Here is a 17,784-nt window from a genome sequence, read left to right as displayed (position 1 = left end):
CAGATGCATGTGCCAAATCCCCTCTGTGTGTGGTCCTCTGAGATGCTGGCTAAACTATCATGGGCTAGCTTGGATCTGAGAGGCCGTCAAAGGCCCAATCACGAGCTTGGTGCTAATGGAAAATTATGGGAGCATTAAGAAGCGGGACTTAGTGGGAGGTTAGAGATCGCTGGGGGTAGTATCCTCGAAGGGAATTGTGGGATTCTGTCTCTCTGTTTTTCTATACTTCTCATGAGGCTAATAGGCTGTGGGCCTCTTTCACAAGCTCCTGTAGTACATGTTATTATTTCATTAGAGCCAATCCTGGGGGCACAGATCAAGTGCTCTCTGCAGAAGGTGACTATCTGGACATTTGTGACAGTAACAGAAGCCAACACAATATGGCCCAAGACCTCTGAGGTTTATAGTATATATAGTTACTGAAAAAAAAATCTAAAATTATTTCTTTGGTCTGAATGGCTATCATTGCCTAGAAATACAGTTCAAATAAACTAGAAGAACAATACAATCTTTCATGCACCTGCCATTAATTTTGAATAAAATTTGAGTAGATTTTAAGGATGGCAAAGTAAACTGCACAATCGATAAAATTTTAACAGCTATTAAATTAGATAGGATGCTTTGTGCATTTCCTGAAAATGATTAGTATGATATTTTAAAGCATGGATTTGAGCTCCGAAGAAAAGACGCAATATTATGTATTGCTTCTAAACAGTATCTGTGTGTGAGAGAACATGGGGCTGTGTCCTTCCTTCGCCCCCTTCTCTGGCTTCCCTCTTTTCGGAGCTGTCCCAGCCCACACTCAGCACTGTTTTAATTCCAGCTAATTAACCTGCTCCCAGTTAGGTGACTTTTGCTCCTGGTGGAAACGGGCAGGGTAAGGTGAGAGAACTCTATCAGGACTTAGGCAAAGAGAGAAGCAGCGTGTTTACTGTTTATTATTCAGCTGGTGCCATTATCATGTAACTCCCCAGACTTTCTAACCCCGGCTCCTGCAGGAAGTGACCCCCCTCCCCGCCCCCCCAAGGAACCGGTGCCCTTAAGCCATCCTTGTCAGGGGCCAGACTTGGAGGTATTTGTAGTGGATGTCTGTTTAAGTTGACCCTCACAATGAGTCTTTTAAAGGACTAAGACGTGACGACATGCGTGCATAAAAATAAACACCAAGACACTTCCCAGCTGCTCCTTGGGTCGATGGCCTCAGGACGTGTCCTCGCTACTTGGCAAATGCCAAGACTGATACGGAGCCATTTCTGAAGAAACAGTTGGACATCATTTTTTGAAGTGTGTGCGTGTGTGTAGTGTTTGTGCGAGTGTGTGCTTTGTGTATGGGTACTCGTGTGTTTTGTGTGTGTATGTGTATTTGGTGTTCGTGTGACTGTGTGTTCTTTGTGTGTGCATGAATGTATGTTTGTATTGGGGTTGGGGGGTCCAGAGGCCAACAGTGGGTGCCTCTCACTGTTTCTTCTCTACCTTAGTTTTTGAGACAGAGTTTCCCGTTGAACCTGGACCTCATCCACTGACTAGACTGGCTGGCCAGTGAGTGACACAGACTGGCTTGTCTCCTATTTTTACTGCTGTCACATCCTCCTTATTTCCTCTTGAGTGTTTATCTGCTGCTATTGTCATTTAATCTCATGCAATTTTTGTGGGATATCGAGAATGAATAGATTCCCATTATACATTATTCCATTATACATTAAACTGATCTAATACTTTCATCTTTATAAAAGTTCGTCTAGATTAAGCACAACGTTGGAGAAAATTCTCAAATAATTTTGCAAACCCCAGTGCTAGGGTTATAGAGAGGCTACCATGCCCAGAGTTTATTTGTGCGCTTAGCATCTGGATTCAGGTCCATGTGTTTGCACAGCAGGTGATTTACTGAGCCATCTCCTTAGCCCAAAGAATCAAACATCTTTTTTTTAAACATTTATTTTTTTAATATTTATTTATTATGTATACAATATTCTGTCTGTGTGTATGCCTGCTGGCCAGAAGAGGGCACCAGACCTCATTACAGATGGTTGTGAGCCACCATGTGGTTGCTGGGAATTAACTCAGGACCTTTGGAAGAGCAGGCAATGCTCTTAACCTCTGAGCCATCTCTCCAGCCCAGAATCAAACATCTTAAGCCAATAGAATCAGCTTGGAATATTAACTGTATCTTACTCCACTGGGAAAACATCAGTTCTCATTCTCCATCTCTTTTCTTTTTCTTTTTGTTTTAATTTTTATTTTATGCTCACGATTCAAAATTTAGTGAGATGTAGCGGTGTGTCCAGCTACACAGACCTGTGGGCCCAAAGTCCAGAGCGCTGCTTTACAGAGAGAGGAATCCAAAGTCAGGGAGGGAGTGCACGTAAAACCACAATGTTGGGGCTGGAGAGATGGCTCAGTGGTTAAGAGCATTGCCTGCTCTTCCAAAGGTCCTGAGTTCAATTCCCAGCAACCACATGGTGGCTCACAACCATCTGTAATGGGGTCTGGTGCCCTCTTTTGGCCTGCAGGCATACACACAGACAGAATATTGTATACATAATAAATAAATAAATATTTTAAAAAAGAAAGAAAAACCACAATGTTTTGCTGGTGGTGTTTTAGTGGCCTTAGGCTTTGTTTATGGTCTCGTGTTGTGGGAGATGGGGAACCAGCTCAAGGCTGCTCTGCCATTTCTTTTTTTCCCCTTCCTCATATTTACAGCTGTCACCTGGATCAATACTTTATTAATATTTACGTTATCTCTACAAATATCAATCTCATCTGGGCATTGCCGTGATCCATGGCGCTGTCTCATTTCTCACTATTATTTTTCCCTGGAGGTGATCTTTCCCTATTTGAGATTTATCTTCCTGGTTTTCACTGACTCAGCAGCACTTCCAGAGCGCTGCCCACGGCTCCAACACCGGACACCTTGCTGACATTCCTGAAACTCCAGTGGCCTTGCTCTCGACTCCTTGGGGACTTCCCACTTCTGCTCACCAAGGAGAAGGCAGCCTCCGCACCTGCTGGCCTTTCTGATGGGACCTTGTGGAGAACCCCGGCATTGCCTATTCTCCCACTCCATGAGGGCTGTGAGGTATGGGTCTGAGAAGGTCTCAGCTTTCCTAACATTGGATTGGGATTCTCCACAGGCTAGGTCTAAGAGGTTCCGGCCTGGTTCCACCGTGTGGATTGCTGCCACACCCTCCCGTTTTCTCTTGAATCTTGGCTGTTACTGCTCCTTTGCTGTTTAATCTTCATGTTATCGCAGTGGAGATTGAGGCAAGAGTAAATTTTGATATGTCCATTCAATTGACTAAGCAACCCTTCCCCTTGGTTTTCCGGCTAGATTGAACACAAAATTTCGCGTGAAACCAAAACGTGCAGAAAAGACTTTTCTAAAGCTGCCCCTAGAATGAGAAGAAAGGAGGAAGTGGAGGGAACCTTTGCTGCTTAAACTTTCACTTCCTCTTTCTTCTTTCTTTTCTTTTGAATTCGGTCTGTTGTGCAATATTTCTCCATGTTGATGGAGAAAGTGATTTTCTCACTTCTACGAAAGCTAGCAAACGAAAGTCAATATCGCTGTGTAAATAGAGTTCATTTGGGTCACAGAGCTTTGATTTTAAGTTAGAAGTCAAACTTCTGCACACAAAAAGATAGTTTCCCTTATCAACTGTGTTACTGTTGGCTTTAATTCATAATCTTTAACTGCATGACCTTTACTTTTTAAAATATGTGTGTTTGATCTACTCCATTTCAGCATATCGATGGTCGGTCACACTATAGAACAATCAGAATATTGATTTATAACGAAACCATAAGCTCTGTACTCACCTACCAAAGTTTTCCAAACTGGAAGCTCAGGGATATCCAGTTCTATGATGTACTTGAGTACCTCTGTGTGGAAGGTAAGCACTGACAAGTGAATGATATTGTTTCCTTTAGTGTCTGTTTTCCTCCAGTTGGCCCCCAGGGAGAACAGGTACTGAATAGTGTCCAGGGCTCCCGATGTGGCAGCGAGTAACAGTGGCGTACACTGGTTCCTAAAGATCAAGAACACTTGAGCGCACACACAGCATCGCATGGAGGAACCCCTTGCCACAGCTTTGTCTTCCTAGTGTCTCGTTCTCTGCGTCCCACCGGTCTGCCTCCCCGCCTCCCTGCCTCCCTCTCAATTATTAGGACTTACAACGTGGTTGGAAGTTGGTACTACACAAACAGAACACACTAGCTTGTCTAATCTTTCCAAAGCTTTGGTGGACACACAATCAGGAATTATCAACCCACTCTCCAAATATCACACAGACTTGGAAGTTGCCAAACACAGTTTTTAATTTTGTTGTTGTTTTCTGAGACAGGGTTTCTCTGTAGCTTTGGAGCCTGTCCTGGAACTAGCTCTTGTAGACCAGGTTGGCCTCGAACTCACAGAGATCCGCCTGCCTCTGCCTCCCGAGTGCTGGGATTAAAGGCGTGCGCCATCACCGCCTGGCTCCAGTTTTTAATATTTTCTATCCAATTCTGAATCCCGGTTTCCCGACAGTAGCGGAAACTAGCCGTCTGAAAGCCAACTGTGTGGTGGTGTTGGACAAGATCTTTGGGTGTTGGAAATGGTATCCAGGCCAGCATTCTGTCTCCCATGGTCCCGCAGAGGTAGGCATGGGACAGGGCAAACTGTATGGCTACAGGACAGAAGCGGAGGCCGCATGGGCAGCTCTGTAAAGACAAAGGCGTGATCTGCCTCCTCCCCTCTATCTCTGCTCTCGTCTATAATGCAGGCACAAACATGGACACAAGAGCTGCTGTGTCCCCTCTGTCTCTGCTCCTGTCTGCAATGCAGTCAATTAAAATGGACATGGGAACTGACTCATTTTGCACTACAGTGTGGGGAGCAATGTGTTACGGAGCAATAAGAGAAGCCCAGCGTCCTTCAGACCACCAAGCCAGTATGCAAATAATGCACAGGGCATTTGACGACCTAGACTACAGTATCCCTACATCAGGCTCAGAGAACCCAAATGGCCACCTGGTCTTTAGATTCTGAGACAAGCCTAAGAAGAGCGTACACCTCCATCCTAAAAGTTGCTGCAGCAGGATGATGAGACAGAAGACTGTTGGAGATGTTCCTGTTCCAATTGTTCTTCTTCTTGCTGTAGCCCTCCTCTAGATACAAGCAGTTACTTCTGCTGTGCTGTGGCTCTATCTGCTGTGATCTGGAGACATTGGGCTACCTGCTGATTATCTAGGAGGCAAGAGCAACGGTCTCCTCCCTAGTCACGTGGTTGTCTGATAACCCTATCTGTGAAGGGGTATTATTGACGCGTCCTCTAGGAAACACACTAGGGCAGATGATCGCTCGGGTCTTTACGAAGTCTAAAGTTAAGCCGGAAGAGAGGAGATGAGGACCAGAGAGGGCATCGGTGCTTGTGACCTTCCAAGCCCCCAGACCAAATACGCCTGATGGTTGTCAGGCCAACAGCAGCTCACATCCTTACAGATGCTCAGTAACTCACTCAGTGGTGGCCTCGGCCTCTAGCAAGCTTGGGTCCTTCCTGCAGAGCACAATGAGGATGCAGATGTTGTCGTAGAAGGCAGCGAAGTGGATGGGCATCCAGCCTCGCTTCTCGGTGAGCAAGTAATCAGCTCTGAAGCACAGCAGACAGATGGTCGTTTCCAGGGAGCAAGCTTGGGCGGCCAGGTGCAGGGGTGTTGGACCTGAGATGAACAACAATTGCTTCAGTAGGCGGGGCTAGCGCGCTCCTAAAATCAATACAGAATAAATAAGCATGCCTTTATGAACCCAACCACACAGCTTAGTGCTATAGAATATAGAAATCCTCCAAAGTCAGCACTAAAACAATCATTTGGGCAGGCTTATATTTCTTTGCTAACTTGGAGTGTCTGAAGGAATTACACCTTTTCATCAGTAAAGAAAATATGCACCTGCTTTTTGAGGGTCTTGCTATGTAGTTCAGGTTGGGCTGGGGCCTACTATAGCTCAGGATAGCCTCGAACTTGAACCATTTCGGCCTCAGCCCCCTGATGTTGATGCTGTGATTACTAGTATGCACTATCCGATATTGCTACATAGTTTCAAAAAGTAAATATGTAAGATAGTCATGATAAAACAGGCTTGCACTATTTTACAGTGAAGTACTGTTTCATTAAATGTCACTCAATCAGAAGTTTCAAACAGCCTCCTTCCTGCTCTGGTGGTACTTTAAATCTTAGTGTGTGTGTGTGTGTGTGTGTGTGTGTGTGTGTGTGTGTGAGAGAGAGAGAGAGAGAGAGAGAGAGAGAGAGAGAGAGAGAGAGAACACAATATTCCTCCAGCACAATAAAGCAGCCAATTCAAGTACCCAAGACCATCTCTGACCTTGCCATTTTGGGCTTTTTAAAGTAGTTGTGTTTTTAGTGTTGTTGGTGTTGTTGTTTTGTTAATGAAAGACTCTCCTTAAATTACCTTATATAGTAATTACCTTATAAATTACCTTATACGGTAACTCTAAAGGTATATGGCTGGTCTCTCAAATGTGTAGAAAGGTATAAATTTAAGGGTTTTTATTTTCACGTCCAATGCTTATCTCAAAACTTTGACCTTGGCCAAACAGCATTCTTTAGCTCCCATATATCATTACTGCCACTAGGTGGCAGGATGTCCTAATGGTAAACTTGTTTGTGGGCCCAGGGTGTGGAGATTGAAGTTGGTGCCTTGCAGGTGTTGTGAGGCATGCAGCACACAGCTGAGCTACATTCCCTGCTCGTGGCTGATTGCGGACAACCTGCCGAAACCACTCTGAAACCAAGTAGAGACTACAGCAAATTCCCAGTTAGCTAATATAAAAAAGGAACGCCTAACGTGAACATCAATAACCACGGGCCGAAGAATTATACTTCAAATTGAATGCGAAACTTCGCTCTTTTACATCTTCATCCAACAAAATATTTGTGAATTGTTTACTATCAAAAGCTTTTTTTTTTTTTTTTTTTTTTGCAATTGTTTATTTTCATGCAGCCCGGCTGGCCTTGAACTCACTCAGACAACTGAGGATGACCTTACCCCCTGTTTCCTGCTCCAGTGCCCTCCCCCCATGCTGGAATTGCAGGCTTGTGTCCCCACACCCAGCAAAAAAAAAGTTTTAACTTATATAACAATCTTTTAAAATATATTCATTTCACTTAAGCCTTACCGTTTCTTTCCTTTTTCATATCCATTTTGGAGGACTCTGCTTAAAAAGGAAATCCACACAGAAACATGATTACCAATCTATAGCAGTTTCCTAAATTAGGAAGAACAAAACGACACCACATTGAAACAGAGAGCAGGATTACATCAGACAACGCGGAACGCAACCTCTGACAGAGACACGGAGGGATGTTGCACACACCAGCTACCAAGTCAGAGCGGACCTGGGAACCCCGCCTGTCTAAGGCGAAGCAGGACTTGCGGCTAGCCTAACACGTTGATTTAGTATAATATTGCTAAAAGAGTTACTTGTTCATGGTAACTCTTACCTAAACTTACCTATTTGTCAGCAAGTGAAAATCTGAGAAGACCAGGATGGATGGAAGATGTTGAATTGCCAAAGGTTCTTTCCATATTAAGAAGCGCTTAAAGGACTGTAGTGTGAAGCGGCGGGGCTGTGTCCCGCCACCCGGCCGCCGGCTAGCTTTACACCCGAAATAATTACACGGAAACTGTATTCTTTTAAAACACTGCCTGGCCCATAGTTTCAGCCTCTTATTGGCTAATTCTCACATCTTTCTTTAACCCATATTTAGTAATCTGCGTAGCACCACGAGGTGTGGCTTACCAGGAGAGATCTTAACCTGCGTCCATCTCGGAGAGGAGAAGCATGGAGACTCACTATCGAGACTGCCGGAAGCGTCTCCCCCACTCTACTTCCTTGTTCCCACAATTCTGTTCTGTCTACTCCACCTACCTAATTTTCTGTCTCTTAAAGGGCCAAGGCAGTTTTCTTTATTAATTAACCAATGAAAGAAACATAGACAGATAACTCTCCTCCATCAAAGGACAACTGATTCCTCGCTCTGTATAAATCGTTCAATTCTGCTATATATTAACTAGGCTCGTTTGGTATTGAATATGGATTGGTACCTTGACTGAACATGACAAAACGCCTCTGGTTGACATTGAAGTTCGCGTTGCACAGCTGACAGATGATAGAGACCCGGTTGTGCAGGGCCGCGTGGTGGAAAATGGCATAGCCTGCTTCATCGGACACGTTGAGTGTCGAGCTTGAGGTCTTGCGGCTAAACGTATGGAAAACGGCAGACAGGCCTCTTTCCACGGCTGACTTCATACCAAAGGGGATACTCTAAAATTTTTTTTAAAAGGTCAGCGTTAGTTTTTAAAATTGTTCTTGATAAAGAGAAGGCTAGAGTGTTCTTTAAGGAAGGGACACAGAACATGCTTACGGAGTTGTACAAACGCCCTTCCGTTTTTGCCACACGGCCATGGAGGCCAGTGAAGCCTTCTCCCTGGACAAGGTTGAAACTCACAGAACTAGGAGACATTGAGAGCATGGAAATACATTTGGAAAGACTGTTTCCTTTTTTCCAGAGTCAACTGTAGCTTCACTCTGCAGACAATTTCAGCAAAATGGACAGATGTTTTCCTGAACTACTTTAAAGTCAAATGAAGATCACCCACCTGCTTCCCTCCAGCTAAAGGCCAGAGTGATCTAACTAGAAAGAGACCTTTCCTTCTTTCTCCAGGGCTCAGACGAAGAGTTGGTAAAATAGCACGTTGTTCTTTGAGATGTTCTGATAAACACTTTAAATTGGAGTCGTTTTCAGCATTTTAAAGGTGTGGCTTTTAAACAGATAAATGGGAGGGACGTGCCTGCATAACCTTTGAAGATGGCAAGCCCAACAGATGGGTTCCAGCATCTGTGGAGACTAACAGATTGGTTCTGGCAGCTAAGGAACCTAACAAATGGGCTCCAGCAATTAAGGAACCTAAGAGATGGATTCTAGTCATTAAGGAACCTCACAGATGGGATCCAGCATCATTGGAGACTAACCAGATGGTTTTCCAAAGCTAAGGTGCCTAACAGAAGCCCTGCATCATACAGGTTTTCTGGTGCTAGGGCCTGATCTTCTCAGAGCCCCTGCCATGTTGTTGTCTGTCTGTCTGTCTGTCTGTCTGTCTGTCTGTCTGTCCATGGCCACTAATGGCTCTTCTAGCAAATTCCATACCCCCAACGACCAATTCCAGCGTCCCCTATTGAACCTCATGTCCTAGGCCTGCCACCTAGGAGAGAATGCAGGACGCGGCCATATGGTAATTTGGAACTTCTCACACACAAAGTTATGTGTTAGTGAAATACCTTGCACTTCATGGCTTTTTTGAAGCCAAACTTTTTCTTAAACTGCTCGTGTAACTGAGCCTCGGTCAACGGGAGCCTTTTCAGTCGTAGGTTGTTCACAATTTCATTGATGGCGCCCCACCATTGAGTCTTATACAGTTGCTGGTAGAAAATTTCAAGGTCAAAGTAGATGACGTAGTAGCTATAAAAAAATAAAGGACAAGGCGTTTTTATAGCTTTTAAGTAATTTGCTACCTGTTTACGTTCTGTAAAGACTTGCTTATTCTATAATAGCTACGTACAGAACTGTAGTTTGAGCTATACTTGATAGGAAAAGCACGAACATTATTATCAGCTGCCTTTGTGTGACGATTAACCTTTTATTGACCTTTTGGGTTCGTCCGGATTCCCATGACAGAGACTAGGCACTGTTTGGAAGCCACTAGAAGGTCAGGGTCTAGGGAAAGAGTCCTAGATTTGTCTTCCACCCTGTTTTCCTTCCTTTACACTGTTGAAATCTAATGCGTCCACTTTCAAGATCAGTGGTGTCCCAGAAGCCTGACAGAAGCCGGAGAGTAAAAGTCCCTTCACAGATGCTCCCCGGACCTCACGCAGCCTGGCAAGGACTGTCTACTCAATAGGTGCCGGGCCTCTGAGCAGGAGCTTCCTCTTCAGAGAGGTAACAAAGCATTTAAGACATAAGATGTTTCCATGGTCTCTGCCTATGATGAAGAGGCACCTTCACATGGTTCTTAAATATCTGCATCCTCACGCTGCCCTTCCTCCTCAGGACCGTAGTCCCAGGTCTTTGGCTCCATGCTCACAGTATCTGAGTATAGGCGGTACCCAACAGAAAGATCTATTCTGCTCCATCCCTTGTCTTCATGCTTCTTTGTCTCATTGCTTATCCGCCTCATCCCTGTGTATATTTAATGTGTATAACTTGTATTTTTAGCTTTCTTTAGCTTTCCCTAATACCCTTTAAATCACTGCAAATAGCCTCCCTTAATCATAGTCTCATTACCAAACCACAGCCAGCTTGAGAGAGAGCTCTTCTCTCTTGATCTGTCATTTCCTTTTGTATCTGATGCTTTTTCTATTTTATATTCTACACACACCCCATTTGGCTGCTCTGCTACCCAGTCTCCTGGCTTTCTTCCTCGTGTGTTCCACCCGCTCTGTCTCCTTTGCTCTCTCTCTCCCACGTTTCTCCTTATTCCCTTTTTGAAATTTCTATTCTGCAGAATTCCAGACTCGGTCCTCAGCAACCTCCGTGCCACCCGAGGAACAAATGGCAAACAAACCTTCTAATATGTTTTTCTCCACCTTTTTTCCAGCTATTTTCTCTGCGCTCTATAACCCATGTTTTCAAACTTGTATTCGCGGTAAATAATAATAATGATGATAATGATGATGATAATGATAATAATAATAATACAAGAACAGAGTGCATAAAAGATCCTAGCAACACAGGAGGAAATATATCATTTCAGAAGAAGGAAGGCCCATCAAGGTCTGACAGAGGGTTTCCCATGGAAATGAAGGTGTGTGCCGTGCCCACTGCTTCCAACTGCCCCTCAGAGTCTGGTCCCCATCGTCATCCCTACCTGACATCTGTGTGCATTGTAAGGATTGATTCTAAGTTCTAACGTCACTTGCAGGCTCTATCAAAGGGTGTGAAATGATAACTAGTTAGCGTTCTTTTGAGTCTGTCACCCACAAGACCATCACTGGTCTAGGATTGCCACCCTAAGACTGTACACTAACTTTGGCCTTTGACCCTTTCCTGTTTCCTGTGAACATTCAACAAGCTGTGGTCGGTATGAGCGGAAAGGTCCTCACCTCTTTCCATAAAACTCCATGACTGGAACTGAGTAAAATTCTTTGTATCCTGAGTCTTCTACAAAGGTATTAGCAGCACACTCCCGTATCTTTTCTACATTATTCTAAAATACGAATCACACAGTAAAGGTTTTTTTAAACAAACTTAATAATTATAAGATCTATTATATGAAATCGTATACATGCAAATGAAGAATAAACATGAGGAGAAATTCGGTAATAACTGTGTGTATCCAATCCTACTTTGAGACTAAGTAACAAAAGTTAAAAAGAAAAAAATCTAAGAGGCATGATAATATATAATGTATACAAGACAGACAACAAACGGATAAGGGGATTGATGTGTGTGATGTTTCCAGGTTCTTCGGGGGCTCTTCGCAAACCCAAGACCGCTTTTTTTTCTTGGCATGATCTTTGAGAAAGATAAATGGGTTAGCGTAAGTGTTCAGGGACTTATTTCTTTTTGTGTTTGTTTTCTTTTTTTCTTCCTTTCTTTTTTTTTTAAAATGAAGTCTCTCTATGATGTGTGGTTAGTTGGCTTTGAACTCATGATCTCCCTGCCCCTGCTGGTATTTCAGGTGTCTGCCGCCATGATCAGCCAGCCGCGTGTCCACAGATTTCTACTGGATACTGTAGTTAATGATCCAAGGACCAAGACTGCTTATTTGAAATTTGATTAAACCTGTGATGAAAGTAACTGTATCTGATTTATTTGCCAGCTTATTCTCCAGCGCAGTTGCTTAGAAGTCGTTGCACTTAGTTCGTGTGTGCTTCGTAATGTGTAGGAAAAGCTAGTGAGTTGTGACGGCGATTGTATGGGGCCTGAACCGACAGAAGCTCTTTCTCGGTGAGAACCTATCAAAACAGCTCGAGCAACAGAACATTCAGAGATACTAAGAATTCAGAAACCTTAAACTCATCCATAGCATTCTCAACAGGGCTGGTGCTGATGTCAAATTCAATTCCTCCGTGGACATGGAAATATTGATTTTCTTTGTAGTCAAAATTCTGGCACTTAAAATCTCGTCCATAGATAAAGGGAGGCAGTTCTCTCTCGGTCTTGACTTTGTCATCTCCAGAAATAAAAAGAAACTTTCATTGGAAATGTGAACAACACATAGATGATTGTATTTTAGATCTCTGATTATCATTCATGTCAACAAAGTGGAAAATCCAGATGAAATTAGAACTTGGCAATTACTGACTATAAAAGTATTTAGTCTATCTTTCTCATCATACACACACACACACACACACACACACACACACACACACACACACATCTGTTGAAGGAGGCTGTTTGCTTGCTCCCAGCTGCTCAGCCCTGAAATAACCACATAGAAACTATATTCATTAAATCGCTGCTTGGCCTATTAGCTCTAGTTTCTCAATGGCTATCTCTTACATCTTCATTTAATCCATTTCTATTAATCTGTATATTGCCATGTGGCTGTCGCTTAGCAGCAAGGTTCTAGCCTGTCTGTCCCTGGTGGCGGCTACGTGGCGTCTCCCTGACTCTGCCTTTTCTCCCAGCATTCAGCTTAGTTTTCCCCGCCTACTTCTATTCTGTCCTGCACAGGACCAAGACAGTTTCTTTATTAACCACTGGTATTCGCAGCATACAGAGGGGAGTCCCACATCACACATTTATTTGTGGTACTAGAGAGTGAATTTAGGGTCTTGTATACACGAGTTGTCAGTTCCTGAGCTATATATCCCCAACCCCCTTTCATTTTTGATTTTGAGCCATGCTCCATTATGTTGCCTAGGATAGCCTTGAATTTTTTTCTGTTACCCATATTAGACTTGAATTTGTGATCTTCATGCCTCTATCCTGAGTAGTTGGGACTAGAGACATCTGCCATCAGGTCCACTAAAAATAAATTGGTAAATAAATAAATATACATATACCTTTGTATTTTATTTTAAACAATAATATATGTTATTGTTAATGTATTATATAATACACACACACATATATATATGTAAACACACATATACATATATATGATCTTTTGAGACATGGTTTCTCTGTGTAGCCCTGGCTTTTCTGGAACTTATTCTGGAGACCAGGCTGGCCTCAAACTCACAGAGATCCACCTGCCTCTGCCTCTGAGTGCCGGGATTAAAGGCATGCACCACCACCGCCTGACAATAAAATTTATTTTTATGCATTTTGAGCATGTCTTGTGGTTTTACTGTTAAAAGCTCTGTTAAAATATTCTGATTGACATATATGAGTAAGCATTAACATATACCTCCTCAATTATTAGATAGAAAACCTGTGATTTTGGTAACTTTCGTTTAAACAACAACAAAAACTTCCATGAGCTTCTTTAGGCAAAAGAGACACTATAAAGAACCAAGTAGGCATTTCCAACCATAGCAACTCTTACAGTCAGTGTTCTGTTGCTATAGAGACCATGACCACAGCAACCCTTACAGTCAGTGTTCTGTTGCTATAGAGACCATGACCACAGCAACCCTTAGTCAGTGTTCTGTTGCTATAGAGACCATGACCACAGCAACAGTACAGTCAGTGACAACAGCTGTGTGTCACATAGGCGGTGTTGGAAAAGAAGCTCAGAGTTCTACATCTGGATCTTCAGGTAGCAGAGAGAGCGAGACAGTGGGCCTGGCTTGAGCTTTTGGGACACCCAGTGTCATACTTCCTCCAACAAAGTCACACCTCCTAATCCCTCTCAAGGAGAGTCACTCCCTTAAGACCAAGTATTGAAATCTATGTGCATATGTGGGGGGCATTCCTGTTCAAACCACTACATCATTTGATAGAAATAGTCAGCTTCTATTACAGGAAAGTAATGAAAACATACACAGTACTTATTTGATAAATAATTTCCTGACATCCCAGCAAAGATGAGGTCTATTTTTGCTTATCTTCTTACCTGAAAAAGGTGGAAGCAGACTATTTAAATATGGAACTTTCATCTTCCTTTTTAGACTGAGTAAAAACGGGATCAGAAAACATATTAACTTCAGATAGCCCATCCCTTTTCTGATTTCTTTTTTTTTCTCAAAGTGCTTTTGAATAACTTTTTTCTGAAGATACAGTCTTTGCTGTAGCCTCTGGTAAGTACAAATATCAAGATAATCCTGGTTGTACTTTATAGCATTAGTAAGCCAATAGTCTGTCTCGAATATAAAGACGTTCTCATGTTGTTGAACTTGGGTGGTACTGAATGTTAACTTTAGCATAATATTTTCCACATATTTCATAAATATAGCCTTTTCCTCAGGGCTGTTGGGCTCATACGTTGGATCTTCATTCAGGTCTTCATCATAGATTCCATAAAAGTCTGGATCATTTGTGATATCAACCAAACCTTCGCGGGGGGGGGGGGGGGGGGGGAATAGAAGAAAGAAAAATAATAAGAGACAAGAGATAAAGGAGAGGCCAATGAACTTTCCTGGGCCTGGTGCAGCCACTGAGATCGTGGACAACCGCTGTGGATCCCTCCACTGGGTCTACATAGAATTAGCCCCCTCGGAAGTCAGTAGGAGTGGCGGGATTGAAAGGACCTAATTGCGACACTCACAGCTAATAACAAGTTCCTGGAAAAGGAGAGTCTTGGCCTTCTGCTATGGACCACAAAAGTACATAGTGAGCGCCCCGTGAGTTCTTCCGAGGCCAGCCCTTCAGAGATGCTATCTCATGGAGTGTAGCCTCATTTAGCAAAGTGATGGCACATCTCATTACCCTTATCTAGCAAGGTGGTTTAGGTATATTTGCCTTCTGAAGGTGTTGGCTGTCTTCAGTGCAGACCTCTTGTGTGAAACCATAAGCCCTTTGCCTCACATTACAGCTTGGGGATTTTTTCCCATAGCATTACAGTGTTGTTTACTGGGCACAATTTTCCCTACGCATTGGTCTATAGAATGACTCCCTCCAGCAATGCGTGATGCTGGCAAGAAAGAAACCACAGTCAATACCCTTACTCTCTCAATCAGGCCTTTGTATAAACATAGAAGTCTACCCTCTTTTGGCAGACAGTTGGTCTATGTTAGTGTTCAGGCAAAGAGACCTCAACTGAGACATTCACAGATGCCCAAGGACAAGAATATAACGGCATGTCTAAAGTTGTTGAGCCATGGCTCTCAGAGAGATAGGGGAACAAGAGAGTCCTGGACTCATTCTACCAGCAGCAGATAGGAAAGCGCTGCCCTAAGACTGACTTACATGCTTCTCCTTGTGAAGAGAAAAGGGTGAGATGTCGGGAGAGTGTATCACAAGCTATCGTAGGCCATGATGCAATTACAGCTTAGTCTGGAAACTGGTGCATTCATCTGTGATCTCAGTCATGAAATAACAGCTATGGTATTTTCCCACTACCATGCAATTTCATTCACTGTGCACATGACCAAAAAGCAAGTTGGTGAGGAAAGGGTTTATTCAGCTTACCCTTCCACATTGCTGGTTACCACTGAAGGAAGTCAGGACAGGAACTCAAGCCGGGCAGAAACCTGGAGGCAGGAACTGATGTATGCAGAGGCCATGGAAGGGTGCTGCTTACTGACTTATTTCCCATGATTTGTTCAGCCTGCTTTTCTACAGATCCCAGGCCCAGTGGCCCAGCAGTAGTACCACCACCAGGGGCTGGGTCATCCTGAGCTGATCACTAATTAAGAAAGTTGCCTTACATCCGGATCTCATGAAGACATTTTGTCAACTGATGCTCCTTCCTCTCTGAAAACCCTGGCTTGTGTAAAGTTGACATACAAAACCAATCAGTGCAGAAGGGAACAGGTATAATGGGGGGGGGGGTTGGTCCTTAACTGGGGAGGATGAGGAAGAGAAGGAAACTTTTATATGGGGGAAAGGGATGGAGAGATAAATGACCCTAAGAGTATTTTAAAAAGCTATAAGACAACTTATTTTATAAGCTTAAAGTATATATCTATTTAAATACTACATATATTTTATATTTAATTCTATATAGAGAGAAATATATATTTATTTCTATATATACATAGCTAGATAATAGATAAATAGATATCTATTTGTGCATGCATGTATCCACCCTTCTTAGTTGAATTATATACCACATAGATGACAATAATTCCCCTAAGAACCATGCATTATCACAATAAGACTTATGCAATATGCAGCATGCATATCACCTGTATATGTTCAAGTCAGATGGGGTCCCAGCTCTGAGAGGGGGAAGTGGACATGGGTTTCATCATCTAGCTAAGAAGCTATCTGTAATTGATTCCTGCTTGCAAAGAATAAATTAATCTTCTCCAATGGAGTCTCATTGAGTCTACCACACTTCATGGTAAGCCAACACAAACAAACTCAATTGTATTTTTGTAGACTTTTTCTCTCATATTGCTTTGTTTGGGAACATTTTGTCTTAATGGTCTTTTGCTTGCATACTGTGGTTTTTGATTTTGTACTTGTGTAAGAGAGAGTTTCTTTTTTATTTGTTTTCCACTTTGTTTTTTTTTTTTTAAGAGAACAAGAAAGGAGGAGTTGGGGGAGTGGGAACAATCTTGGAGGATTGGGGGGAGTATGATCAGAAAATATATTGCATGGAAAAGTTCATTTTCAATAAAAGAGGAAAATGGCTTGTAAAAAACAATTAAGCAGTGCTTAATTAATTAATTCTTAATTCTCTTACCTGCTGAACTAAACTCAGAAAATATATCTTTAGTTGTTTGAGGCTTCCCATCTTGGTCAATGTCCATGATTGTGCGCCACAATTCGGAGAATCTGGCTCGTTTCTCCTTTGGCATGTATATTCCATGCCACAGCGCCTTTAGCATATAGTCAATATGGATTAAAATCTGCCCAATTCTCGTATCATAATAAGCTGGAGGCAACTGACACGAAGAACTCTGATCATAATTTGCTTCTAAACTGATGGAAGGGATTTGATTTAAGCAATAAATTCCAACAGCCAACTCTCTTAAGATCTGATGGACTTCCCTGTAGTCTAAGTGGGCAGTAGGGTCCACGGGAGTCATGAGGATGGCTGTGGAGAAGCCCACATTGTTGATTTGACTCATGAGCCCACACGGGATGTCCAGTTGAGAACGGACATCATCCTTGGCAGCCAGCCAGCTGACTATGGCTGTCGTTAACAATTCCTGTACTTCGCTGCGTTCGTATTTTTCAAAGAAAGCAGAGGCATTCCTTTGCACTGCTAAATTTTCCAGGTAAGTTTCTTCATCTTGAACTTGATCAAATCTAACTATGCCTTTTTTGGATATTCTGAACATTGCGAATTAAATCTAGTGTGTCCTCCTTGAAGTTTCTGCAAGGAAGGAAAAGGCAAGCAATAACATTTGTCATGGCAACAAAGCTGCGTTTTTCCTAGAATAAATAAGTACCTCTACACTTTCTAAAGTTAATCTTTTCATGGTCAATCTGTACTCTTTTTAATCTCCTATTAATTGCACCACAAGAAGCTTCAATTTGAATCAAAATACTTAAGGTTGTAAAATCTTTAACATTCATCATGACAGATGATTTGAAAATCTCTGCTTTTCAGAGCCAAATGTCACTAAGAAATTCTCAGTGCTCTGCCACCTCTCCAGCAATCAATCACACAGATTGTTGTCTCCTAAGATTATATATAACGTCTTAGCTTATGTAAGTATATTCTAC

General features: G+C 42.7%; 1 protein-coding gene across 1 annotated transcript in view; it reads right to left on the bottom strand.

Annotated features, from left to right (window-relative positions):
• Ankar (ankyrin and armadillo repeat containing) overlaps positions 1 to 17,396 on the bottom strand; it is a 40,581-nt gene extending 23,185 nt beyond the window's left edge. Inside the window, exons 1-9 of the mRNA XM_038315247.1 lie at positions 16,796 to 17,396; positions 14,060 to 14,497; positions 12,063 to 12,226; positions 11,154 to 11,257; positions 9,333 to 9,513; positions 8,099 to 8,318; positions 7,170 to 7,208; positions 5,493 to 5,694; positions 3,817 to 4,025 (exon numbers count right to left, since the gene is read on the bottom strand). Coding sequence (XP_038171175.1) covers positions 3,817 to 4,025; positions 5,493 to 5,694; positions 7,170 to 7,208; positions 8,099 to 8,318; positions 9,333 to 9,513; positions 11,154 to 11,257; positions 12,063 to 12,226; positions 14,060 to 14,497; positions 16,796 to 17,396 — 2,158 coding nt within the window. The remainder of the gene's footprint in view (positions 1 to 3,816; positions 4,026 to 5,492; positions 5,695 to 7,169; positions 7,209 to 8,098; positions 8,319 to 9,332; positions 9,514 to 11,153; positions 11,258 to 12,062; positions 12,227 to 14,059; positions 14,498 to 16,795) is intronic.
• Between the last annotated feature and the right edge of the window lie 388 nt (positions 17,397 to 17,784).

Source organism: Arvicola amphibius, chromosome 18 (genome assembly GCF_903992535.2).
Source record: "Arvicola amphibius chromosome 18, mArvAmp1.2, whole genome shotgun sequence".
NCBI lineage: Eukaryota > Metazoa > Chordata > Mammalia > Rodentia > Cricetidae > Arvicola > Arvicola amphibius.
The sequence above is the reverse complement of the archived record's forward strand: the minus strand, read 5'-3'. Positions and strand labels throughout refer to the sequence as shown.